Source organism: Mesocricetus auratus, unplaced genomic scaffold, assembly GCF_017639785.1.
Source record: "Mesocricetus auratus isolate SY011 unplaced genomic scaffold, BCM_Maur_2.0 Super-Scaffold_100676, whole genome shotgun sequence".
NCBI classification, from domain to species: Eukaryota; Metazoa; Chordata; class Mammalia; order Rodentia; family Cricetidae; genus Mesocricetus; species Mesocricetus auratus.
Window position 1 is genome coordinate 55,308,203 of NW_024429266.1, and position 26,325 is coordinate 55,334,527.

The window sequence follows — 26,325 nt, forward strand, 5'->3', positions numbered from 1 at the left end:
GTCCCTTCACAAGCTCGCCAACACCTCAAATTGACAAGCTGGTCTTGGGGAAGTGGCTGTGGCAGGGCCGGGAGGTACAGCAAACCCTGTGCACAGATGAGGATGTGTTCTGCCACTGTTCTCAGAGCAGCACCAGGGGCACTTGCCCCAGAAACTTCAGCAGTCACCTACCTCCCTTAGCAGTGTTTCGAGTCACTGAGAAGCCCAGGTCTGGCACAGGAAGGAAGGCTTGGAGTCTAAGGAGAGGGACATCTCTATGATTTGTTTGCTATCATGCTTGATTCCACTCAGTCCTTCAAAGCCAATATTGTCATTCCTTTTCAAAGAGAGCAGTGAAGAACCAGGGATATAAGACAATTAGAAATTTGTTGCCTATCTTGCAAGTAGCAAAACTGGGACTTGGTCATATTTGTGATAGGTCCCTATCCTCAGGGGTTTGCAGGCTCTGGGGAACCATAGTCCCATCTTTGAGGGCTTTCAGGTTGAGAAAGGCGAGAGAGAACACAGGATTTGGCGGATAGCAAGAGAAATCAGCCTTGCTGGAAGGGCTAAAGTTTCTGAGACGGAGGCTGCCGATAGGCACGGGTGTGCATGGGAATGGCTTGCCCAGCTACCTGGTTTCTTTTAGGCCAGCAGATTTCAACCTGTGGGTCATGACCCCTTTGAGGCCGAACAACCCTTTCTCAGGGATCACTTAGGACCATCCGAAAACACAGATGATTACATTATAATTTATAACAGTAGCAAAATTAGCTATGAAGTGTCGACGAGAGTAATTTTATGGTTGGGGGGTCACCACATAATGAGGAACTGTATTAAAGGGTCGCAGCATGAGGAAGGTTGAGAACCACTGCTTTAGACTCTGGGTGCTTTCTCTGGAGCCCCAGAGCCTGAATGGACTGACTCATTTGCATGACTCCTTTAGTCACAAGTGCAGGGATGCTAAATTAGGAGGTGTTGCTAGCACCGTGCAGCGGAAGCGATCCCATGCGGTCCCTGGGGGTGGAGAAGGGCCAGAGTGAGCTGGAGATCAAATGGGTCCTGGGCCTGGATGCCGTGAGAGCCCAGGAGCACCTCTTTCCATCCGTCCCTGGGGCACAATCTCAGCTCAGGTAAGAAGCAGCTAAGTCCTAGACTTGGGCCATTCACATCTTCTTGAGCCTCAGTTATCCTACCTATAAGATGGGAACACTCCAGTAACTCTAGATGCTTAGGAGGCGGAGGCAGACTGACTGTAAACTCAAAGCCTGCCTGGGCTATACAGTTAAGTTTAAGGCTAGTTTGGGCAATTTAGAGAGATTCTGCACCCTGCCCCCCAAATGTTGAGTGTTTGTTTCAGTGATAGGGTTCTTGACTATCATGTAAAGCCCCAAATTTAGTCACTAGTGAAAAAAAAAAGGCGGTACCAGAACTGTTCTTCCTGTCTTGCGAGTTGACCTGGGCATCCATGTTCTGTGGTTCTGAGGCAGCTCGTGCCTCCTCTCTTCTGCTGCCCTGTCCTTTCTTCCTTGGGTTCAGCCATGCTTTTCCACTGAGAGAAACAGTCCCCACAGGGCTGGCCTCAAACATGTTGTGTAGCAGAGGGTGACTTTGAACTCCTCCTGGTCCTTCCCAATGCTGGGGTGTAGGTGTGCACTAAGCGTGGCTCGCCGCATCCTGCAGGGCTCTGCTAGGTACCTGATTCCTGCATGATCCAAAAGAGCACCTTTCTTTTCCTGAGCTTCCTTCATCACCTCCTGTCCTGACCAGGGTGGGGAGAGCGACTTCTGCGTCAGATATTGGGCCGAGTGCCATTGGGCCTTGCTAAGCCAAGTCAGGTCAGGGACCAGCAGTCTTGGCATTTCCTGGGAGCTTGTTGGAAATGCAGGACCCAGCCGCACCCCAGGCTTGCTGACTCATAATCTCATCTAAAAGGGCCCCAGGTGATTCATATCCACCCTCCAGCTTGGAGAGCTCAGACGATTTGGACACTGGGGAATGCGAGAGTGTAGTCCTGCCTTCCTAGTCCTCACAGCCTCTTGGGAATGTCAGCATGTGGATCAGGAATGGGCAATTTTGAAAGCAGGGATTTGCTCACTACAGAAGGAGTTCCTATACTGAAGCACTACTGTATACCCCCTAAACATACACATTTATTATTTGTGATAAAGACAAATGAAATTTAGAATCATCCTGAAACAAAGTTAACAAATCAAAAACAGCAGCAACAACAAAAACCCTATTTAGGCTTCAGAGGTGCCTGACTCGAGCTGCAGTTCCAGTTCCAGCCAGTAGGCACGTGACCTTGGGCAGGGATGGGTCCCTGCCTCCTGGTGCAGCTTGGGAAAGAACAGAGAGGCTGTTGTATATTGCAGCGCCAATGGCCACTGCAGCCACTGGGAGGCAGGGGAGGCAGGGGACTAAGGTTCTAAGAAGTGATGTCATCCACTGAGATGCTGACATAGCAAGTGCGACTGCGTCCCAGGACCTCTGTCCCTGTCAAAGGCCCATGGCAGAGTTCTGTTGCCTTGACTTGTTAGAGACAATGAGTACCAGCTACAGATGTCTGGCAAGTGAGGCTGGGAGAGGTCGCCAGTCTTCTGTGGGACTTGGGAGCTGGGGGCTTTTGAATGGGCTCTGGCTGGGAAAGGGAGCCCCCCACATGTGCCTGCTGGCACTGCCTTAATACCACCCAGTCTGTTTGTCCAGAGGCTGGAGTGCTGTCCTGCCAGACTCTTGCCTGGTGAGTTCCCCAAGGCCTCTTACTGCTGGCTCCCAGCATTTTCTTTTTCCAGCTCTGAGCAAGGCACTTCGAAATTTTCATGAATGGTGGGTGGAAAAAGACAGGCTTTGATCTAATAAGCCCCTCCCCCCACACCTCATACCCAAGATTCCCTCACCCGGGGTCATGCAGACTCCTGTGATTCATGAGGCTGCGCAGAAGTGGAAGAAACAACTGAAAGTGGATTTATTGATCAACCCCCAGAGAAGCTGCCTGGCCAGGCTCTTGCTCTGGTTCCCTGCCAGCAGCTACATGCAGCTCCAGCCCCGGGATGCAGATAATAGGGCACCCCGGAGGGCGGGCCAGAGGGCTACTCAGGCCTGGCAGCGAAGAGAGGGTCTGGTCTTGCAGAAGTGATTAGACTCTTGTGGAACCAGCTGACTTAGTGGAGTGAGTGAGGCAGACCCTTAATCTAAAGAGGGACCCTCTGTATGGGAGCTCGTGTGCAGGGCTCCTCTGCCTGCCAAGAAGGAAGTTGATCTTGAGAAAGGGGAAGTCTCAGGCTGGCTTCTTACTGCCCCCTCCACTTTAGTCACATGTAAAGTGATTATTGATTTTGATGGCTTAATAGATGCCCCATTTGTAGCTGTTTTTGAAGTCGTTGTTTATGTCTCCTTTTCTCCCCTTTACTTCCTGTTTTTAAGCACGCCTTCAATTTTACACACGGATAAAACGTGTCTTGATCATATCCACCCCGATTTTCCCTTCCTATTCCCCCTGCACACGTTTCAGCACATGCCCAACATGCCCCCTCTCGCCTTCATGTCCTCTCCTGCTTTTGACTCTGTAACCCACTGAGTCCGGTTGGTGCTGCCCGCCGGGATGCTGGCGGCCTGGCTGGCTTGACCTGGTGCGGGCAGCCACAGCTGCCGTGGCTGCATGAGTGCAGCAGCCGTGTCATGCCGGAAGACGGCACTGCGCAGCACCCCTCTTCAGCTCCGCAGTGTTTCCTGCGCCTCGGGGCTTTCCATGTCCCATTGAGTACTAAGCATTCAATACTAGACGCTCACTCTCAGCACTTCAACCAGTTATGAGTCTGCTTTAATTGCTGCTGGTTGACAGTTACACTAACCTAGGGATGTAGATACAGGTATTTAGAAGGTAGTTTGGCAACACATCCACTCACAAAACAGCAATAGTAGGGGCCTCCTGAGCCATGGACCTCCTGAGCCATGGACTTTTACCACGCTGGCAGTATCACTTCTTTTGTTTTAATTGAGCATTTTAAAAACCATTTCCTTTTCTGGGTATTACTGGGTGCCTACTGTGTGCAGGTTCCGTGGTCTAGGGAGTGGGCACTAAACTGGCCTTGTCTTTGCCATTGAGCACTTGGTATTTCTGATTGTCCCATGGGGAGGAGTAGGGAGTCAGCTTCTACTAGACCCAAGGGTCTGTTTGGCCACTCACTTCTGTGTGCTGCTCAGGAAGGAGGCCTTTGCCTGGATGTCTCCACCTTCTATGGGGCCTGTGTGCTTGGATCTCCCTCACCTGGAGCACAGGCAGGGAGCAGAGCTCAGGGCAGCAGATCTTGCTGATGGCTACTGGCAGGAAAGGCTGGTTTCTGAAAGTCTGGCCAACAGGGCAGTGTGCCTGCAAAGAAAGCATTGGGGAAACATGTAGAGACAGTGGGGAACGTCTGGGTGTTGGGGTTCCGACTGCTGGCCTTCTGAGCTCTAACTTGTAGAGTAGGGTACAGAGTAGGGAAAATCCAGAAGCTGGACGATATCATGTCTCTTCTTCCAATCTCCACGAGCCTCGACTTCTGTTGCAGCAGGAGGGACCGAGTTTAACTCTGGAGATCTGAGAGTGCATGCGTGTTCTTTCTTTGGGAGGTTTTCCAAGGTGGAGAGATTGCCCTGTCCCACTCCCACAGCCTTCCATATGTCATATCTTTTCTAGAACACAGAGCTAGATTCTGGGAGCTTTGGGGGGTAGCTGCCCCCCTCAGAGCAGAGTGTCCCTAACTCCCTGGCTGTGGAAGGTCTGTGAGAACCTCAACTCGAGTGATTCTAGGCTCATTGGTGTTGCCTCCCTGGTCTTAACCTTGACCTTTGGGATGGTCTAGAGTCTTCAGGGTTATCTCCAGCAGGGCAAGTTACGGTCCTATGGTGGAAACAGGCGGTGGTTGTAGGCAGGCCAAACGTCCCACTGATGGGAGTTGGGAAACGAGGCTTGGCTCCCCTACATTGGCCTCCTCACCTTCAGCCTGCACACTGGGTGTTGCCTAAGAACCTTCCAGGGGGCACAGCTCCAGGACCGTGGGGTGGTAGTGGGGTGTCGGATGCTTGGCTAAGCAAGCTCCCAAGCCCCTCCCACTCTCGGTGCTCCTTAGACAGAGCAGGAACACTGACCCCCCAACACCGGGAGAATGGCTGAGAGAACTGGCTGCGAAACGGAGACGGAAGCCCCGTGCTCGTCCTTCCAAAGCCAGACGGTGTCTCTTTGTTCATCTGTGTCCCTGCGCCCGGTTTTGCTTCTCTGAAGAAGCTGACTGTGTTTCCCACAGATTCAGGGGGAGCCTCTTTAACATGCCAGGCCTGATAACACAGTCAGTCAGAGCTGCTGCCTGATAAACTCAACAGGCCCCACAGCCTCACCCTCTGAAGTCTAGAGAAGTGTTTCTTCTCAAGGCCACACGCTGCCAAGGGGGAGAAGCCGCAGCTTGGGCTTGGGTAAAGCTGCGGCTTGGGTTTCATGCATTCTCCCCCAGCAGACATCCATTCTCTCTCCTTTCCATGTTGTCCTCCGTCTGTGGGACAGCTTGAAGCCAGGAAATCCTCCGGGGAGCAATCCGAAGCTGCAGTCTGGGAGAAAGTGTCTCAGAGTGCCTTGACCCTTCTGCTAGTGTTTGCTTGGTTCTCCTGGTGGAGAGGCTGACACATTCATGATCAGGGAACCATGGCCGACCAGAACCTTTAGCACACCTCATCCATTCCTTGTGCCCCAGATGAGTACACAGGTGCCTCAGATGGAAGATATCACCCAAACTCCACCTACTCATGGCAGAGGCCGGACCACCGCTGGGGTCTCGGGTCCTTGCTACAGTTAGCTACTCCAGGGAGGACAGCCTGCCTTTGGGGTCCCTCACATTAGCAGCGTGTGCGTCTCTACTTTCCTAGTCTGAGAAACCAGCATCCTGCTGGCTCCACCTGGTCTCACCCGTCTTGTGCACCAACCGGGTTGGAGAGCCCCTGCTGCCCTTCTAAGTGACCAGTCTGCAGAGCTGGAGAGACCTGTGTGAAGCTGAAATACCCCAGCCCCCTCAAAAAAAACTTGACTACAGAACTCTCCATAGTGTTGGAAAGGGAATTGTGCCTCTCTTACGGGTCAGTCCTGTCAGCAAGGGCAGCCCTACCCAGGAGCTGCACACAGACCCTTGCATCTGTGCTCATCCCACCAGATGAGTCAGTCACCTACTGCAGTTGAAGCCATTGTCCTTGGTCTTGTTTTCAGCCTGGCTTTACCTGAGGGCTGAAGAGACCGACCTGGGAGCAGCACTGGCTGGCATACTAAGCCTTGCATCCAATTCCCTGAGTGTACCCCCTCTTCAAGGAACGCCTTGTACTGGGGTGTTGGCACTGGATCGCCTTCAGAGAGAGTTGACTGACCGTGTTTCATGGCCACCAGGCAGTTTTAAGTACCATTAGTTGAGCCTCCTATTTTCAAGGAAACAGGCCACTACACTTGGACCAGAGAGAAAGGAGAGGGTACCATAGGCAGCTGTACTTTGCAATTCTATCTTTCCCAATTCTGAGACCCACCTTCCACACCTCATTCCTGCATCCTCCTGTGGATCAGAGCCATTGGGCACACCCGAGCTCCTTGGTAGGGATGACAGAACACGCCCAGGGAGATGCTCACTTTTTCTCAGAGGGTATGGGTCAGTGGCAGGCAGGGAAGGCAGGCAGGCATCTGTGTGGCCCAGGAACTGGGGAATCCACCACACAGGGTCTTCTCTCTTGAGCGTTGCAGCATGCACAGCTCTTCTCTGACAGCTTCGGACTGGGCCTCCCTCATCAGACCCAGAGTTCCTTTTGCACCTTCATCCTCAGCACCCAGAGAGGGGGGCTCTGAATCTGAAGGAGGAAAAGGACAGTAGCTCAGAATAGAGGCTGAACCACACATGGGGACTTAATTGTCTTCCCCACCAGGCTGCGGAGTTGTTTGTCCTCAGCAAGTGACCAGGAGTAATTTGCAAGGTCCATTACACTAATGACCTAATCAGTTTATCCAGCTTGTTTCTTTCAGGAAGTTTAGAGACCCCCCTGCCTCTGAGCTGCCCTGAGACTGGCCCTGAGGTTCTGTCACCTCTCTTTTGGGGGTCAGTTGATACTGATGTTTGGCTGGTGGGTGATGTCACAGGGGTCAAGAAAGCAGGATTCTTAAGCCCCCAACCTCTGGCCCTCTTCCTGGGCCCCTGAGCCAGACTCCTCTGGGAAATGTTACTATTAAATATTTGGCCCCCGAGTGTGCCGCGTGCCTTTGATTGTATCTGGTTTCCTGTTCTCCTTTGGGAGGAAGAAATTCTCTGCAGGAAGTAGTTTAATATGTCTGAAAGCCTTACTTCCCTGGTCTTGAAATCCAAGTTTCCAGTTACAAGTGGCTGAGACTGTCCTTAAGAAGGGAGGCAGGAAGGAGGGGACCAGAGCTGTGAAAAAACGGTTCCATCTCCGCCAAGGCTATGGAAGGAAAGATGGAGGATGCCCCGTGGATAGCATCCCTGATGGTGGGGTCTGCATGAATACAGAAAGGACACCCGACCCTCCTTTCCCTATTCCAGTGCCCAGGGCTGCCTGGCTGAAGAGCAGGAGACCAGAAATAGGCGTCCAGGCCCGAGGACACTGCCTGGCTCTCAACAGCTGACGGGCGCTCTACCAAACTACGCTCCACCTTTTCCACCCCACCATGCAGTTAGCTTTCCCTCTCTTCCGAGAGTCAAGCCAGCTCACTCACAGCCAGTGCCTACCTCTTGCAGCCATTCTTTGAGCTAGTCCTTCCTGCTACAACTCCCCTCCTAAGCTCCTGGGGTCGAGCCAGACATCTTTGCAGGCGTTCCCAGCACCAGGGATTGCTTGTAAGGTAATGCAGAAGCCAAGACACCAAACCAGATGGTGCAGTAACCCAGGGATGACAACAACAGGAAGAGACCCCTAGGCTGCAGGCTAAAGGGAAGCTGGGCTGTGCTGGGCCTGTTTGGGGGTGCAGGGAGGTAGAGACAGGGATAAAACCATAGCCTGATGTCTACCGTTGGGATGAATGAAGAGCCTGCCTCCCTGCTCCCTCCTGGGCTCTCTAGGATGTCAGTGTTTCTGAGATGCAGCTTGTCCAGGACCAGGGGTTAGCCACTCTGTACTATAGAGCAGGGCAAAGCCAGGAGGGAAAGTCCAGGATAACTTAAGGACAGTCTGCAGTGACAGCAAGGTTCCCCTCGCCGCCTGCCTGGCCGTTCTCAGTCATTCAAAGAGAATTCTTTACTGCCCTGGGCTCTCTCCTTTCCCCACTGCCTTTCCCTTCTCTCTGTCACCATCTTTGCCTGCCTGGGTCTCATGCTGGGTTCTTCATCTGATGGCATTGTGAGCTTTTCTTGTCCAGAGTACACTTATTGTTCATGTTCTCAGAGTCAGCCTAAAATGTATTCCGAAAGGCGTCCAGACAGAACCGTCTGATGCTGTGGCTGGGAGAGGCCACCTGCTGCTCAGACAGCCTCCAAGGGGAAGTGACCTCATCCATGAAAGAACACTCATGAGGCAAAGGGCCCATGAGGAGCTGGCCACTGTGGGACCCCTGCTGGGTCTTCGCAGGCCACAGCTGCCCTGGACCACAGACCAGAGCACCCAGGATCTTGCTCTTCTGGTGTCAGTGTGCAGGGATAGTGCTGGACTCCAAGCTGTATGGATGTGTTGGTGACTGACTGGTAGCACTTGCTTATCCCTCTTCCCAGAAGCCCTGGTAACTATAACCTGTGTCCCTGGACCCATGTAGGAGGTCAGTGGTTGTCTGGTTGGGCCCCAGACCCCTGGGTTTTCGGTGCAGCAGGGAGCACATCAGGGCATGTTGCTCCATGGACCTGCTCTGGCCTGGCCTTTACAGTTGACTTTATTACTTTTCATTTATTTGTTTGTTTGTTTCTAGAAAGGGCCTCACCATGTGTCTCTGGCTATTCTGGAACTTGCTGTGTAGACCAGGCTGGCCTCTGCCTCCTGAGTTCTGGGATTAAAGGTGTGTGCTGTACACCTGGCTTCCCATTGATTTTCTAGCCAAGCACCTGACATTGCGTCCTCATTTCTGGCTCCCGAGGATGTGTCACATGGTGGCTTCTTGGTCAGTCATCCTAGATTAAATGATGCATGGGTTCACTAATCCATTTTCCCATGTACTTATTTGTTCATTCAGCGCATGGTTACTGAGTGCTGTTCTAGGTGCTGGGGTGCAGTGTGAGCATGCTGGTGGAGGCTCTATCCTGGAGGACCTTTTGCGTTACTAGAGAGAAACACACACACTGCCAATGCCAAGATAGATCAAAAAGTGATGTCTCTATCCAGAAAATTAGGTATGGCAAGAGCCTCCAGGGTGATGGGGACTACTCCTCTTTTCAGGATGAGTCTGGAATAGTATCTGGGGAGGTGGCATCTGAACTGAGATCTAAATGGGGAGGGGAGAGAACCTCCCATTCCTCCCAGATGAGCAGGGAGTACAAAGGCCCTGAAGAGATAGGTACTCCAGATACGCAAAAATGGTGGTTCCCTGTGGTGGGGCTCAGTTCTCAGGTGAGCAGTGTGAGGTTCAGTACAAGGTAAGGGGGTCGGGAATGCTGCGCATTTTGGTCAGGATAAAGTTCAGAGTCATCTGGATTCTTTTCTCCACCCAGACTTTTACACTTGGCAGGCAGTCTTGTTTGCCCTGTTCCTAAGTCCTACCCTTTTGCCTCAGTTTCACCGTGCCTACAGAGACATCCATACTGTCTGTCTGTCTGTCTGTCTGTGTGGCTCAGCTAACAGTGTCAGTTTTCTTGCTTTTCCTTGGTTCCTGCCACTACATACTTGCACTTAGCACTTCTCTTAAACCTGGAAGTGGATCATGTCATTCCCTTGCCTCCCTGCACTTAGAATAAACCTTAGAACCTTTTCTATGGCCTTAGGTGACAGTCACTGGTCAGATCTCTGCTCATCTAGCCAGCTCCTGCTCCCCGTGGTTCATCTGTGCAGCGCTCTCTCTGTTCCTCAGGTTGGCCTGGCCTCCATGCTCACAGTGCCAGCCCAGATCTTTGCCTGGCTAACTTGCTGGTGGTCAGTTAGCTTTCAGTTCAGGTCTCAGTCAGGGGCTCTGCCTGCCAAGCCCTGGCTCTCAGGGCTCCTTTCTGGGCTCCTGGGCTCCACGCTACAAACTCATTCAGCCTCTGTCTCCCAGAGTGGCCCAGTTGATGTAGCACAGGCTTTAGACGTAGACCCACCCATCTCAGACTTAGAAATTCTGTCTCTGCTTCTCCCAGGCTGAGAGGTCTTGGACTTGTGTCCTGGTCCGGTTGAGTCTCCGTGATAAGAATCATCAAATGGGGGTAACAATAGGACTTAGGGTCCAGCAGAGAGTGGTGGAATCCTGCCAGCAAAGCTGATGTCCAGCACTTAAATGACAGCAATGAATGGCAGCTCTCAGCAGCAACGGAACTGTTATTATCCACCGGCTACCTGTTATTTCTGGGTACCCTCGCTTAGCTTCCTCTCATGTGGCAGCCCTGGTGAATGTTCAGGGGAGGAGTATGGCTTCCTCTGCCCTCTCTGCCTCACACTGAGGAGGCCAACAACAACCTTCGGCTTCTTCCTGAGTCCTTCCTCTCCATCTCCTGTTATTGCCATTGACAAGGAGGTGTCCACTAACACATGCGATGGTGTTAGTAATGTCTTGGTTTTTAAAGATACTGTGCTGAGTACCCGTAGGATGGCTTGGAGAGTAAAAATGGCTTTTGCTGCCAAGCCCAATGATCTGAGTCCGATTCCCAGAACCCACAAAGTAGAAGAGAACAATTGCATACATGTGCCCTGTACACACACACACACACACACACACACACACACACACACACACACACACACACACACGTAGAGACAAAATACTAGAGGAACTGTTCAAGGATAATGGGAATCTGCCCAGTGAGGGAGACACTCGAGGTGGTAGGTTTACCCTTGTTTCTCTGGTTTCTTGAGTTACATTTGGGGGTGGTGATGAAGCAGGATCTCACCCCATAGCCCAGGCTGGCCATGAACTCACGATCCTTTGCCTCTACTTCCAAGGGTCGGATGTGCAGGTGTGAGTTACCATGCCCGGCTCAAAGTCCTCTGTTACATTTTTTTGAGACAGGGTGTCATGTAGCCCAGGCTTGCTCATGCTTACTATGTAGCTAAGAGTGACCTTGACTTTCTGATCTTTCTGCTTCTGCTTCTCTTCCCAAGTGTTGGGATCATAGGCAAGTGCTGCCATGTCTGTCTCCTCCGTTAAATCACCAAGGAGCTGTCGCCATGCTGTTTTCACATTCTGTCTGAGGCTGAGTACTCCCCAACACGGCCCCTGGGGTGGTGAGGACTTAGGTCTGGACTTAAAAGAGACATTTTCCATGGCCCCACCCAGGCATCAGCTTCCCATTCCCAGGCATAAGGAGATGAGTGTCTCCCCGGGCCCCAGAGAGCCTGCCCCACCTCAGCCAAGGTCCTGGGTCTCGTTTTTCCCACCAAGGAGAAAATAGCAAGAAAAACAGATGAGAGCTGATACCCCGTACTGCAGGGCCAGCTGGGACCTGGTGCTGGAGGAGCCCCAGGAAGGCTTTAACCCCCCCCCCCCGTCCTTGGGCAGTCAGGAAGGGTAAAGGGGAGGGGTGCCCCTCTCTTCCATCTGGGACAGTGTTTATCCCCCCTGTCATCGGTGTCCATGTGTGGGTCTTGGGATAGACCCACTTCTCAGCACTTGGGGTCACCTGGCTCACCCTCCATCTCTGGGTGGTCCCCTTATTGAACAGGTCCATGCTAAAGCATAAGATATTTGGAACCTGCCACCATCTGCACCTAAACAACCCAGTTAGCCTGCCTGGGTCCTGAAGGAGGTTTGGGCTTGGAAGTAGGAGATCTGGGAAAGTAGACATTAGAATCCATATTGCTGCAATTGTTACGTGCTGCACGCCCACACAGTGTAGTTATGAAGTTCCCCAGAGACCTGGCTGTGAATGGCTTTACAGACTATAAAACAGATATAAAGGAAAGATCTGATACACAGCGATACAGAGCCGCACCCTTGACCCCACCCTGCCTGCACCCCCACTGGTCTGGAGAAGGCTCACCTTCGTCTAACCACCTCCCATCAGATGAAGGTCAAGTTAGTACCCCATGAGGAGATCTGCCTTTCTGTGTTTTTATCCTATAAATTCTTTCCAGAACTTGCTTCCCAGTGTCTGGAAGGCCATGATGGATAGGCTTGGAGATCCCCATGAGCCAGACCTGGGTAAGCTGTTTGAATAGCACTTGGGCTGTGTTTGCTGAGCTACTGAAGGCACTGGGATGTTGCAGGTGTGTTTGTCTGGGAGCTTGGTGGGGTAAGAGCTCAGGCTACAGAGTATTAAGAGGGCATTTGCAGAGTATTTGAACATATATTATCTCACTCTTATATCATCCTTACCCTCTGAGGCAGGAAGGAGGAATTGAGTTAGCAAGCTGCAGACTCGGTGCCCACATTCAGGTCTTCCGACTACAAAGGATGCTGCAGCCTGGCTGCTCTGCTGCAGAAATAAGGGAGGAGAATGGTTTCCACTGCAGTGGCAGAGTGAGGCATCAGGGAAGGAGCCAGCATTGCACCTTCTTGATAGTTTGGGAACACAAGCATCCTGCTATCACAGAGTGGGGGGCAGTCGGGGCTTTAGAGGCACTAGAGTTGGCTGGGGTCCTCACGGTTGTGAATAAAGGGATTAGATATGAGGTTCCAAAGCCCCCCTAGTGCTGGCCTTTCAGAGGGACATCTGCTTTCTCCCAGTTGTCTCCTCATCGCCATAGCCTGCAGTAGCAGGCAGGTGTCAGTGGATCCTTATGGGTCCAGAAGAACTATGTGTAAGAAAGAGAAAGCCGAGGACCCTTCCAGCACAGGACAGAAGCAAGCAATTGGAGCCCTTCCTGCACAGCCCAGTGCTCAGGAGGCCACCCCAGCCCTCTCAGGAACGGCATCGGAAAATAACAATTGGGCAAGCTGCAGCCACTCTGCCAGCTCCTTGGCACAGAGCTGGGCAGGCCCCAGCCTTCAGCACTCTCTTCAATGGTAGAGTGCAGGCAGAGGACACTATGGCTGGCTTCTGGATAGTGTGGGTTTAAGGGGAGTGGGAAGCCCCCAGGGATAGTACTAAAACCTTCAACCCTCAGTGCCAAGAGAGGCTGTCAGCTCTGTGTGTCTTCTGTGTCTGCAGACCTGGAAAAGGTTGAAAGCTCTACTGCTTGGCATCTCTTTGCTTTGAAGAGCAGATCATGGTGTAGTGTACTTATTTCCTTGCGTTGTCCTATCGTCACTTGATCCAAAATATGAGCTACACAGGGCCAGTGAGACGGCTCAGTGGGTAATGCTTGACAATGATTCCCAAGACCCACACAGTGGAAGGAGAGAACTGGTTCCCCCAAGTTGTTCTCCACAGGAACATTGTGGTACACACACACACACACACACACACACACACACACACACACACACGCTCGCACACACACGCACGCACGCACACATGCACGTGCATGCACACATATACACACGCACAATAAATGTAATTTACAAAATTAAAAATCTATGAGCAGGGGCTAGAGAGATGGACCAGGTGAAAAGAGCCCTGGTTTTTCTTGCAGAGGATCTACACCTACATTTTAGCTCACAACCGTCTGTAACTCTCCTTCCAGGGGTTCAGATACTCTCTTCTCACCCCCTTGGTTACTATATACGTACACACAGTGCACATTACATGCAGACAAAACATTCAAACATATAAAACAAAATAGATGCATCTTTAAAAATAAAAAAAAACAATAAACAGGTTCTGTAGAGATGGCTCAGCAGTTAAGAGCACTGGCTGCTTTTCCAGAGGACCGGGGTTCAATTCCCAGTAACCAAATGGCAGCTCACAACTGTCTGTAACTCTTGCTCAAGGAGATCCAATACCCTTACACAGATAAACATGCAGGCAAAACACTAATGTACATACAAATAAGAATAAATAATGTTTTTTAAAAGGATAAGCAGTGTGCGCTACATAGAGGCAGAGACTTTTATCTTGTTCCTGGCACAGAGAACAGCCCCAAGCAGAAAGCCTCTGATCAATGCCTGTGGAGAGCTGCATCCGTGCAAATGTGTCAGTGAGTGAACGAGAGGAAGTGTGAAGGGGTAGCAGATGCTCAGCAAACACCCGCTTTCTTCCCTGAGAATCAGGCCCAATTAGTTGAGCATTGCTGAGCTTGTCCTTGAGACTGACCTGTGAAAGAGGAACGGGAAGCCAAGGAGGCAGGAGGTGCTTGCAGCTGAACAGAACAGAACCAGAAGATTTGGGCCGGTGCGGAAAGAATTCTCGGGACCCTCCTGGTTTGTTCATCACCTGGCTCCTTGAGGGAGTGGAGATGTGTTAGGAAGCACAGGACAGTGCTGTGGGCTCCTGTGTGGCTTTGGGAACCATTTTCTGCCTCAGTCTAGTGGGCTGTCCTTACACTGCCACCCTTAGACCCTTAGGGCTGTTAGAATCCAGCAGTGAGAAACCAGTAGGGTCAAGGTGGGCACAAGTGAGGTGTACTTAGGTCATTTGCTTGAAACTCTTAAAAGAGGCCCTTTGTTATTTTCTTCTTCTTCCTTCCTTCCTCCCTTCCTCCTTCCTTCCTTCCTTCCTTCCTTCCTTCTTCTTTCCTTTTCTTTTTTCTTTTTCGAGACAGGGCTTCCCTGTTTAGCCCTGGCTGTCCTGGAACTCACTCTGTAGACAATGCTGGCCTCAAACTCAGACAGAGATCTGCCTGCCTCTGCTTCCTGAGTGCTGGAATTAAAGATTTGCACAGACCCCACCTGGCTTCTGTTATTATTTTTTTAATCACTTCTCAGAATTTCCTCCCTCTTCTGGAGGAGAAATGAGGCTAGAGTTTACAAACTCTGGGCTAAATTTAGATCCTAAATATTAAGCCCCTGAACTAAACACTAAACTCTCAATCTCTCTCTCTCTCTCTCTCTCTCTCTCTCTCTCTCTCTCTCTCTCTCTCTCTCTCATATGTGTGTGTACACACACATGCACACACACTCTCTTTGTGATATGTGCACACACATGCACACAACCTAGGGTGTGGACAAGCCTCCTCTTAGTGCCCCTAGGGGCAGGTGAGCCTCAAGGGAGGGGTCCACATATAGCCAGGAGCCACCTCTCACACCCTGTCCTTCTTTTCCTCCAGGTACAAGACAGTGGTGACTCAGCGGCGGGCAGCGGTGGCCATAGCTGGCTGCTGGATTCTCTCCCTTGTTGTGGGCCTGACACCCATGTTCGGCTGGAACAACCTGAGTCAGGTGCAGCAAGCCTGGGAACTTAATGGTAGCGTGGGGGAGCCCGTGATCAAGTGTGAGTTCGAGAAGGTTATCAGCATGGAGTACATGGTCTACTTCAACTTCTTCGTCTGGGTGCTGCCGCCGCTGCTCCTCATGGTCCTCATCTACCTGGAGGTCTTCTATCTGATCCGTAAGCAGCTCAACAAGAAGGTGTCGGCCTCCTCGGGTGACCCACAGAAGTACTACGGGAAGGAGCTGAAGATCGCCAAGTCGTTGGCTCTCATCCTCTTCCTCTTCGCCCTCAGCTGGCTGCCACTGCACATCCTGAACTGTATCACCCTCTTCTGCCCCGCCTGCCGGAAGCCCAGCATCCTCATCTACATCGCCATCTTCCTCACTCACGGCAACTCAGCCATGAACCCCATTGTCTACGCCTTCCGCATCCACAAGTTTCGGGTCACCTTCCTGAAGATTTGGAATGACCACTTCCGATGCCAGCCCAAGCCGCCGATGGACGACGACCTCCCGGAGGAAAAAGCTGACGACTAGACTCTGCTCTGCTCCCTCCAGCCCGCATCCAGTGGCTCTCTGTCGGCCTCACATCCCAGCTGCCCCACTGCTCCTGCTCAGCTCTCCCAGCTGGGCTGTGGGCTGTGGGTACCAGGGAGGCTCTGGAGAGATGCCACAGAGTAGGGCCCCTTTTTACAAGGAGCCGATTGCCCTGTATCTTGGGGAGCTGGAGGAGGCTTGAGGGTGGGTCAGGCTATGACAGGGAACAACTGGGTGCCCTGAGGTAAGAGAAATGTCTCGAGTGCAGCTCAGAGATCCAGGGCTAGAATATTCTGGTTCCTACAGTCAAACAGGGGAGCCTGCTGTTAGGTGTTGGTGGCCCAAGGGACCAGCTTCAAGGAGAGGATAAGACCCCCTCAGAGGACGGATGGAGAAGTTTGCTTTCTCTCCTGTACTGGAGGAAAAGACCGCAAAGCGCAGGGAAAGAGACCCCTCAAGGATTTTGTGTTCCTGGCCATACAGGTACTTTGATGCTTGCAAATCCATACCCCAACCAGCCAGGGGCTATGCTTGGAAGAGGCAGAAAGAATGGGACTAGGGATCTTCTCTCACATTTTCTTTATTCACAGCCCTGGACTTCCACTGGGCCTTTAAGCACTGGGGAGTTAAGCATGGTCCAGAAGGTGCTGGCCTCAAATCGCCAGCAGGGGGCAGTACTGAGCCCTTTTGCCCTGAACTTCCTGGAGTCCCCAATGTAACTTGCTGTCTTCTGGGTCACCAACCCTCAGAGACAGGTCTGGATTCTGCTGTCTTAGGTCTGGACTCTCCTGGATGACACCATCTCTGCTTCTGGTGGAAAGGACAGTTTTGGGGAGCATTTGGCCTGAGTGGGGAGGGTGATGATGAATGCATCCAACGGGAACCCTTTCCACATGGGCCCTCTTGGTGTGGAGCACGGCAGGCCAGACCAGACCAGAGGAGACAACTCTCTCCAGAGTGGAGGATGGCCTTGATGGCATTTAAATATCCAAAATGCTCCTGGGGAGCGGGGGACTAAGCTCAGTTTTTAGGGAGATCAAAAGCTGTGTTACAAATAGAGTATGGACCATTGTGGGTCTCAGTTAGGACCAATCCGTACCCTGCTGAACCTGGATCTCTTCCTTGTGTGGACAGCAGCAGGCAGGGGAGGGTGACGGGTTCGGGTGATGGGTTCGGGTGACAGTATTGACTCCGAGTCTTGATTCCAGGCTCTTCCCTCAGTTGGAGGTAAGGCGTCCCTGGCTCTCAGGAGGTCCCTACATCTAATAAAAGATTGGGAACCCTTGTGGAGAGTGCGATGCTGGCACTACCCCAGCACTGTCAGAAGACCATCTCAGAAGAGAAGATGTAATGGCGGGGTAGGAGGAAAGCTGGGAGAGGGGCGTGGAAGCAGATGGAACAAGGAAGGCTCCAGAGATGGTGTATCTGTTGCTATAGTGACACATTTAGGGTAGTATGTCTGAAAAATGTCCCGAGCTACCGTGAGACCCGTCCTGCTGGCACTCTGCTCGTGGTGATAGTGTCTCCCCCCGCACAGCAGCATAGCATACCCACTCGCCGCGACACACACCGCCACAGTGTGCTATGACACCACACACATTTATTTGACTACTTCTCGCCAGTGTACAGCTCTGCAGGGGGTGCCAGTCTTTGCTCCTTTGGGGCACTCTTGTAACCCAGGAGGCCTGACCCCAGGCCTAACAAACCCAGTTCTTGGTCTGGACTCCAGCCTCTCATGGAGAGAGGTCTGCAGGTATCAGAGGCCCATGATCTTGGGTATCCATGGAGAGACATGTTGGGCCTGGGGGCCTGATCCTCAGGCCTGCAGAACCTGGCAGAGAATGCCCTTCTGAGCCCTGGTATGTGGACGGGTTGCCAGAGAGATGTTGGGGAGCCAGATGGAGAACCACCTCCACCCTTCTCTGTCCTTCCTCAGCCTCAGTTCTCAATGCTGACCTCTCCCTAGTGTAGCTCTAGAGACGTCATAGTTCTTCAAAGCCCCAGAGCCACCAAATGCAGAAGTCAGGGCAAGGGCTGGGTCCCTACTACGAGAAAGGTGCAAAGAGAATACCTATGTTTACAATCACTCAGAGCCGAGGCTAGACCCTGTCCTGTGACCACCCACTTCCCTTCCCTTGCGGACCTCACCAGCACTGCCCAGCCCTACACTGACGTTTCCAAACTGAACATGAATGCTAGTTGTCTTTGGCTGCAAAATTGTACCCAGATGTGTCTACTGCCTTCCATCCCTACCCAGCCCCTCTCCAGTGACATTTTGTGCCTGGGAAGTAGATTTTCCTTCCCAGTCTCCTCTTTGACCATGCTGTCACTGGAGGTAGCCAAAGGAATGGGTCCCTCCACTCACCTGTCTCCTTGTCCCAGTCTCTGCCCATAGTGCTTCTCAGTGTGTGGCGGAGGCTGAAAGAGATCCTACAGGTTAGACCCTGAGAGGCTTGAGGTCAATGATTCCCAGTGCTCCAGTCCCCAACTAGAGAGAGTGTCTTCCCACCTGGAAGTCACACAAACTCTCCTTGACCCCTCCCTACTCTTTGTCTCCAGTTACCACTCTAAGCTGTGTCTAGTCCAGCTCCAAAGATGGGCTCTATCTGTCCCCAGTGACAAAGATGGGCTCTATCTGTCCCCAGTGACAAAGATGGGCTCTATCTGTCCCCAGTGACTGGGAACTAAGGAAATCTTCAGACTCCCACCTTTGACTTCCAACCGACAATCCACAGAGGCCTCCCCTAGCACGTTGATGGCCTTGCAAGTGTAGACTCCAGAATCAAAGGGGCTGGGCTTCCGGATCTCCAGGGTGCAGACCCCTTGTTCAGAAACTGCGCGATACTTGGGGTCACCCTGGATGTCCATCTTGTTTTTCATCCAGATGATCTTGGGCTGGAGGCAAGGACGGATGAAGGATAACAATGTGGCAACATAGTTGGAACCAGCTCTCAAGAGATAGTCTCAACCCCACTGCCCTTGACGCCCCCTCCGCACCCAAGGCCCCTCACCTTAGGTGATGCTCGAACGCTGCAGAATAGCTGTGTGCTATAGCCAGGAGTGGAGGTGTGGTCAGCCAGGGGCTGGGTGAACGACGGGGCTTCTGAGAAGTCTCGCTCAATAAACCCCTTAGGTTTGGCAGTAATGTCTGGGTTCAGGGGAGAATTTGAGGTTATAGGAGTGGAGGGGACTTCAGAACACTGGCCTCAACCCCCAAACTTTGGGAAGCTCAGCCTGGTCAACATGTGGAAACTGTCAGATACTAGAGAAAGCCTAGCTGAGCAGAGTTGAGGCAGGTCAGGAAGCGAACAGAGAGGAGTGGGCGGGCTGGAAAACCAGAGCCGCAGGGGAGTGCGCAGAAACCGAACATCATTCCATTTCTGTCTGTCTTTGAGACCTGAGTAACTTTCCTCCATTTTAAACACAAAACTCTTATGGCTGTGCTGCTCCGACTGATGTTCAAAAGCGTGGCTTCCAGGGTGAGTGGGATGACTCAGTGGATACGGGCGCTTGCCACCAAGCTCGACACTCTGAGTTCAATCCCTGGGACCCAGAAGGTAGAAGAGAACTGACAAGTTGTCCTTAGAGTCCACATGCGTGCATGCATGTGAACACACACTCACACGCAAATAAATGTAATTAAAGTTAACAACGAGAGTGTGGCTTCCAGGATCACTGTATGCACGTTGTGGGGAGGATCTGGGACAGGCCCGGGTCAGGGTGGAGTGCTGGAGTTTGGCCCCACTGATCAGATGCCTGATGGAGACAGTAAATACCACAGTCAGTTTTTAGGTGGGTCTGTCTTTACAGGTTGCCAGGCTGCCTATTGTGTACACGCTACCCTTCAGAGCGTATGCCTGGAGACACTGCAGGAGACCCGGTGACTTCTGGGATGATAGAAGCCACAGTCATCTTTAGAATAAGCACAGAGCCTCCCGAGGGGACACTGCTCATTTGCATGGCTTTGCTCTGGTGTTTGCTGAAATCTGTGGGTCACGCCATGTCAGTGTGTGCATGCGTTTGCACATACGCTCGTGCAGAGCTGTGGAGTGTGAGCGGGGTGGGGGTGGGGCAAACGTTCCAGGGAGCAGTGACTGAGGAGAGGCCTAGAGGGATGTGGGGACACGGAAGAAGTGGTGGCAGACGTTGGTGTACCCGTCCTGATTTGGTCTCCTGCCCAGGCTCAAGCCCACTTACCTGCCTTCTGGATGTGAGCCAGCTCCTTGGTGGTGGTGGCGAGATCACTGAGGCCACACAGGTTTTCTGAGAAGACCCGAAAGGAGTACGAGTTGCCAATGATGAGGTCTGAGACGGTGCAGGTGGTGGGATGGTAACGTTCCAACACTGTGAACCATTGCTACAGGGACCACGGCTGGGTTATCCCTCAGCCCCTACCCAGTTCTTGTCTTTCCCGCTTACCCTAATCCCCCTCAGAGGGGCTCATTCCATGTTCCAGATTTGGGATGCTGAGCCACCCAACACTGGGCCTGGGGGACTTGGAAGTAGGGGAGGGACTCCCTGGGCCACTCAGGAGCTCAAGAGCCTCACTACTCAAAGTGTGGCTGGCAGACATGCAGCCTCATTACCTGGGCACCAGCCCCAACCGCCTGCCTCAGAGTCTACATCTAGCAGCTCATGATCAGATAGCTCCATTGCAGCCCGGTGCGGTGCACCCGGAAGACTGAAGTATGGAGAGGGCACAGGCTCGCCCAGGACCACACAAGGAGCCAGTCAGCAGCAGCAGCTGGTCTAGTCTTAGTGGCGTGGACCTTTTTGTCCTGGACCCGTTCTTTCCCATCCCTGTTACGCCCCAGCCAGCCTCACCCCTGTCTTTTTGTCTGCCTTCTGCACAGTGTAGCCCAGGAGCTCTGTATTGCCTGTGTCCTGGGGTGGAGCCCACTCGAGGGCAGCGTTGCAGCCCCAGACGTCCAGTAGCCTGATGCTGCTCGGGGGCCCGGGCTTCTCTGCAGAACCAGATGATGAAGGGAAGTGAGGAGGAGCAGGCCTGCTACAAAGTCCCCACACTTAATTGGCGCTTGCCATGACACCCTAGCCTTCCCTCAACCACCAGCAGGTCTGGGATGGGAGGCGGGAGGCAAGGGTTTTGAGATAGCCCCTTCCCCCTGCCCTTGTACCAATCACTAGGATGTCAATGTTGGCCTTGGCTTCCAAGCCTTCCAGATGCACAGTGAGCTCATAGCGGCCCGAGTCTGAGCGCTGAGCAGAGCGTATAAACAGGATGGAGTCCTGGTCCCCGCTACGCACATTTACCCTCTGGCTGTCCAGGGCACGGCCATTGTGGGTCCAAGAGGCCTGTGGCTTGGGCTTCCCCTGACAAAGAGGGGGTAAATGCAGGTTGGTATAAGCACCCCACTGCCCCCCTCTAGTGCCTGAGAAACCTGTCCCACTGATTCCACAGTTGCTGGCCAGAACCATGTCTTCCAGTGTGTGGCCTGCCCTGGCGGCTGCCAATCTGTCCACTCACAACTGAATTATATGCAAAACTGGGAAGGCAGCCATCCCATGGGTCCCAGGCAGACTCCAGTGAGAATCCTGACATTCCCAGGTCTCTCCTGACACACAGGCATGCTTACCTGGAAGGGGATTTGCAGGTTGACAGATTCTCCCACCTGCCGGATGTAGGTCTGCCGAAGGTGTCGGGGAACACGGATCTTGGGCGCTTCTGCATGAAAGGAAGTGTCCGGGCTTAGCCCAGTTGAATGGGGGCTTCTGGGGCAGGAGAAGAGGAAAGCAAGTGTGGGTTCCTGGATAGACAGGACAGCTCCTACTTAGTATGTTCCCACGAGTTTGGGCTGCCTCTTCGCTGGGTGGACAAAGCCTTCAACGCTCAGACTGAGGGACCCAAATCCCTTAAGGCCCCGAGAGACTCCAGAGAGGTCAGGGACTCTACAGTGTGAACTGGTTGGTATCTCTGGCATTCTCTTGGCGCCTCAACCTTGCCAGGCTGGGATTTACCCTGAGGCCCGGTCATTCTCAAGCTCCAGATGGATCTGGATGGCTCTCTGTCTCCCCCTGGAGGAAGGCAGGTTCTGCACCTGCCGATCATATGCCTGGAGAAGGAATGAGTGTGCTAGCTTCCCGCTGATTCCGCACATACACCGCCAGGGACCCAGGACTGTTCTGAGACTGTGGAACCTATTGCTCAGGTTTCTGCTTCCAGGCCTGCTGGCAGACTCAGGCTCTCTGTATAGAAGCTAAGGCCGTTACCCTGCTGGCCCTCTCAGTCTCCCATTGACACGGTGGTCCTTCCTGAAGTCTGTGGTCAGCCTCCTACTCTGGTAGGAACCACTTTCCTGACTATGGCCTAGTCAGGTGCCACTGGGCACTCCAAGGGAAACTGCAGCAGCTGCCAATCCTGTCCCTGGGGGGTAGTGTGGGGACCGAGCCTGAGCCTCCTGAGCAGTAAACAGGTGGCAGCAGTTGGTCAGCGGCATGTAGGAGGACATAGTAAGAAGGAACACTGTGTCTCCAAGGATAAGCTGAGCAGGCACTTGGCTGGGGAGCATCATGGTCTGGAATGCTCCAGGGACCTCTCCAGGAGGTCAGGCATGCCTGGCAGCTCCAGGTGGCCAAGAGGGGGGACAGCTGAGCAGCTGAGGATCCCGAACAAGGCTCCCACCCTGCCCGGCCCAGCCCATGAGAGGTCCGGCTGTTCCCTGCTTGTTCGTAGCCTCCTCTCCAGGAAATCCCCTTCTCTGCTGCCAGAGGAATTTTAATGGAGAGGTGGGTACTGAGTCTGGCTTGCTCCTTCAACAGAGTCTGAATTTCTTGGGGCCCTGGGGAAAGGTCTGGGACTCTGCCAACCAGAAGGACTTCCTAGCACCTCCAGGCTGGAGTCAGCACAGGCATCCTGCTGTTCACGTGGCTGGGGGGAGGTGTATCTCACCCAGATAATGTCCTGGCCTTTGAAAACCACCAGAGCAGATGTTGAGCAGCTTGGTGGCTGTGAACAGTCCTGTGTGGGTGTCAGAAACTGAGACTACTGGAGGATTGGTTTCTCCGTGAAGGTCTCTGGGCCCTTTGGGATCTGCCTGGTTTGAATCAACTATGAGGACCTGGGTTCTGGTCTTCCGAGGTGACAGACCTTAAAACAGTGTTTTCCCTTGAATTCAAATTTGAGCCCTCGTATGGCTGAACTGCCTCTCTTCCCAGATGCCTGGTCTGGAAATGGAGGCTCTATCTCCAGCCTCCGTCCATCCCTCAAGGAACAAGAAGGAAGATGGAGAAGGTCTCAGACCACCTGCTTGCCCATGTCTCTCTTCACCCTGGGGCCCTGCACTGTCCCCAGAGACCTGAGATCAGACCAAATGACTCACTGTCATTAACAGTCTGAAACTTGAGCAGCTTTGGGAGGGGAGTAGGGGGACTAAGGCTAACGCACCCTGCAAATAGAAATATTAGCAACAGGGACAGCAGCTGGCCTCTAGGTCCTCCCAGAAGCAATGCCCTTTGGGGATGAAAGAGCCTTCACAACCTCCTTTTCTCTATGGGGTCAGGGTACAGCAGGGGATATGGGGGGCTTCCCTGTGTTCCAGAGACTCTGGGGAGCCTGGAGCCCAGGTTTGAGGAAATAGAAAGGCAACTTCATGGCTTCAGGGATTAAGATTAGACTGGGAGCCTGAGCTTCATCTCTGGGCAGCAAGGAGCTGCTCCCTGATGGCGGTGGTGGTGGAGGGGGGCTCCTTGGACCTCCTCTTGCTGCTGAAGAACCTGAATCTTTCACAAGGCAAGACACGTTAGCATGTGGCTTGTGCATGTGAGTGTGAGATGGGGGAAATGGCTGCCCGGCTCCCATTGACCATGGCCTCAGTTTCCCCATTACATCCAGTCTGTGAACAAGAGGCAAGGGGCTTTACCAACGATCTCTTGGATGTGGACAGGATGGTCCAGCACCGCTGCGGGGCCTGCCCCTGCGGAGCTTACTGCAGTCACACGCAGGAAGAACTTGTCTCCCAGGGCCAGGTTTCGAATCGTCTGCTGGGTCACCATCACAGGTCGGGGATTCACAGGCACCCATTCTGAGGCTGAGGGCAGTGGAGAATGTCTGGGTCTTAGTGATGCGGCAGGGACCTCCTTCCTTCTCAAGGGTGATGGACAGAGGTTGACCTCGCTCTTGGGCCATAGTCTCTCTTGCCCCCTTCCCTGATTTTGTAGCATCAAGTAACATCAAAGATAGCTGGTGTTAGAGCTCTGGGATGGTGGCCACAGAAGCTTGGGCACGTTCACCAAGTCGCACAGGGCAAGGCAGGGGCAGAGACAGAAGCCAGGCTGAGTGTGGCTGTCAGGGGCTACTTTCCCTAACTCTCTTCACTACCTCTCATTTTACTGTCCCCTCCTCGGTCTCCTGCTCCCTTCTGTCTCCTGGGTTGACTCCCCTGAGAAAGGTCTTTTGAGATTTAGTACCTCCTTTCCTTCTTGTCATATCAGTGTCTCCCACCCCTCTATTACTCAGAGGTTCCCTGGAGCTGGAGGATGGGAGGTCTCCTGAGGTCACTGAACCTCTTTTCCTGCAGAGGTCCCTACAGAGCAGGGGTGTAGCCAGGCAGTAAAGACCACTGCTTACACCTTCTCCCTTTATATTCCCTTGGACTGACCCATTGTGGGGACTGGGCTTATCCCTGCTGTCCTGGCCCACCTCAGCTGAATGGAAGCGGTAGTAAGTCTGGTACTCACCTCCCTCTCGACAGAGCTCCAATACATAGCCTTGAAGCCCCAGCTTCCCCAGCTTCTCGGGGGGCTCCCAGCTCACCGTCAAGGAGCTATGGCTCACGTCCTCCAAGGTGAGCTGCAACGGGGCACTGGGGACATCTGGGAGTGGGGAAACGGGGTAGGTGAGGAGCCCCTCCCTGGACACCTGCCTCCCTTCTCCACCTGCCCCCGCCTCTAGTCACCTTCGCTTGGAGGTTCAGGCTTAGTGGTTGCAGGTGTGGCAGAAGCTTCAGGGGCTGCAGGGTCCAGCGCCTGAGATCCAAGCTTCTGTGGCTCTGGTGCCTGCCCTTGCCCCGTGGAGTCTGATGCTGCCTCCTCTCCAGAAGACTCTGTGGTGGGTACCTTGGCAGGCTCAGGCTCTGTCTCCGCTGGACTAGAGACAGAAGCCTCAGAGGTGGTTTTTCCTGTCATTTCTGAGCTGGTTGGGGGGTGGGGGTCAAGCTGGAGTGTTTAAAGGTTAGCAGTTAGTCTGGGCCTCCAGGGTGCCTGAGAGACCCGGGTCCAGGCTTAAATAGGCAGGGGCTGCCCCACCCCCCAGCAAACCATTCCCAGCTGTGGGGTCAGGTCAGGCAGGGGGATGGGGGCAGGGAGCACCCAGGCCAGGAATAGCTCTGGGGGAGGAACTGCAAGGGCCCCTTAAGGAGCATACTACCTCGCCATCACCCCAGCTAGACCTCACAGCCAGGGTGCCAGTGCCCAGATCTACGAGGGCAAAGATAGGTGAACGGGGACATCGCTGGGCTTGGGAAATGAGACTGGCCATCTGGAAAAGGAGACCAAGTCAGTTCCATGAGTCTGGTTTCCTCAGGGCCCCCTTGGGCCTGAGCATCCATGTAGTGGAGCCTGGAGTTAAGAATGCTTGACCTAGGCTTGCTACCTTGGTCCCCAGTCTCTGGGAAACTCTCACTTGTGCCTGTGTAAAGCTAAGGCCCCCATAGAGACGAGAATTGAGATGCCCCAGGTGAGGCTGGCCAGAGCTAAGTGCTCTAGTGCGAATCCTGGGAAAGGGGACTGACTATTAGTTTTCAGCTGCTGTAATGTCCCACCATAGGCCCTGTGCATTATGAACAATAGAGGGTGACTTTTCTCATGGCTCTAGAAGTTGAGGAGTCTAAGACCATGCCCCCTGTGTCCAGTAAAGAGCTTTGTGCTGAGCCAGAATACAGAGATTGGGCAAGCCAGGCAGAGGAAAGTGAACTCCTCGTGGTTTTTATCAAGTTCCCACTCTGGAGGTAACTAACCCACTCCTTAATAATGACTAACTAACTCACGAGGAAGTGTCCCAGGGCCTAATCACTTCTTTAAAGGCCCACACCTTAATGCTGTTAGTGACAATTAAAGGAGTTTTAGAGGGAGCATTCAAACCGTAGCAAGGACCAAGTAAGCCTGTTCCTGTTTCTGTGGTAAGGCTGAGAAGCCCCTGATTTTACTAATCCCCAAGCCTACTGAGAACCCCCACCCTAGAGGATAAAACAAGCAGACTTGCCTCTTCAAAGAGGGACATAGGCACAGACCTTCCCAGTGAGGAAAATGGAGCCACTAGAGCCAAATTCGTAGCCACTGAATCATTTATTCAAGATGTTAATATTGCTAATAATTTGGAATCCAGAAAATACCATGTGTTGGGAAGAAGGAGGAGCAGTCAAGATCTTCACTGTGGGTGGGAGTGTAGATCAGAGCAATGAATGAAAAAAGGAGGCAGGGGATTGGTGGCCATAACAATGCACCTAGCTGGTGGCTCTAGGCATCCACCTCTGGACTCC

General features: G+C 53.0%; 2 protein-coding genes across 17 annotated transcripts in view; one reads left to right on the top strand and one right to left on the bottom strand.

The window, feature by feature from the left end:
- The window catches only part of Adora1 (adenosine A1 receptor), a 38,363-nt gene extending 18,882 nt beyond the window's left edge, over positions 1–19,481 (top strand). For 7 of the 9 annotated variants that reach the window (XM_013115893.3, XM_013115897.3, XM_013115899.3 and 4 more), the window contains one exon: positions 15,193–19,481. In XM_013115893.3, coding sequence (XP_012971347.1) covers positions 15,193–15,832 — 640 coding nt within the window. In that variant the 3' untranslated portion in view covers positions 15,833–19,481. Of the gene's footprint in view, positions 1–987; positions 1,113–12,224; positions 12,248–15,192 lie in introns of those variants that run through there. The other 2 variants (XM_040737276.1, XM_040737277.1) reach the window with 2 other exon arrangements.
- On the bottom strand, positions 16,397–25,059 carry Mybph (myosin binding protein H). 8 transcript variants are annotated; one of them, XM_021229137.2, is made up of 11 exons: positions 24,745–25,059; positions 24,527–24,661; positions 23,710–23,877; positions 21,427–21,515; positions 20,968–21,163; positions 20,657–20,796; positions 20,030–20,189; positions 18,844–18,980; positions 18,541–18,727; positions 18,198–18,250; positions 16,397–17,094 (listed from the first exon to the last, which is right to left on the bottom strand). In XM_021229137.2, the coding sequence occupies exons 1-10, from the start codon at positions 24,971–24,973 to the stop codon at positions 18,234–18,236; spliced, it is 1,458 nt and encodes a 485-aa protein (XP_021084796.1). In that variant the 5' UTR covers positions 24,974–25,059; the 3' UTR covers positions 16,397–17,094; positions 18,198–18,233. The 8 variants fall into 8 exon arrangements, 6 of the variants coding, with proteins under 6 accessions (XP_021084796.1, XP_021084795.1, XP_040593207.1 ...); XM_021229136.2 differs by lacking the exon at positions 16,397–17,094 and adding an exon at positions 17,413–17,663; XM_040737273.1 differs by lacking the exon at positions 16,397–17,094 and adding an exon at positions 17,413–17,874.
- Between the last annotated feature and the right edge of the window lie 1,266 nt (positions 25,060–26,325).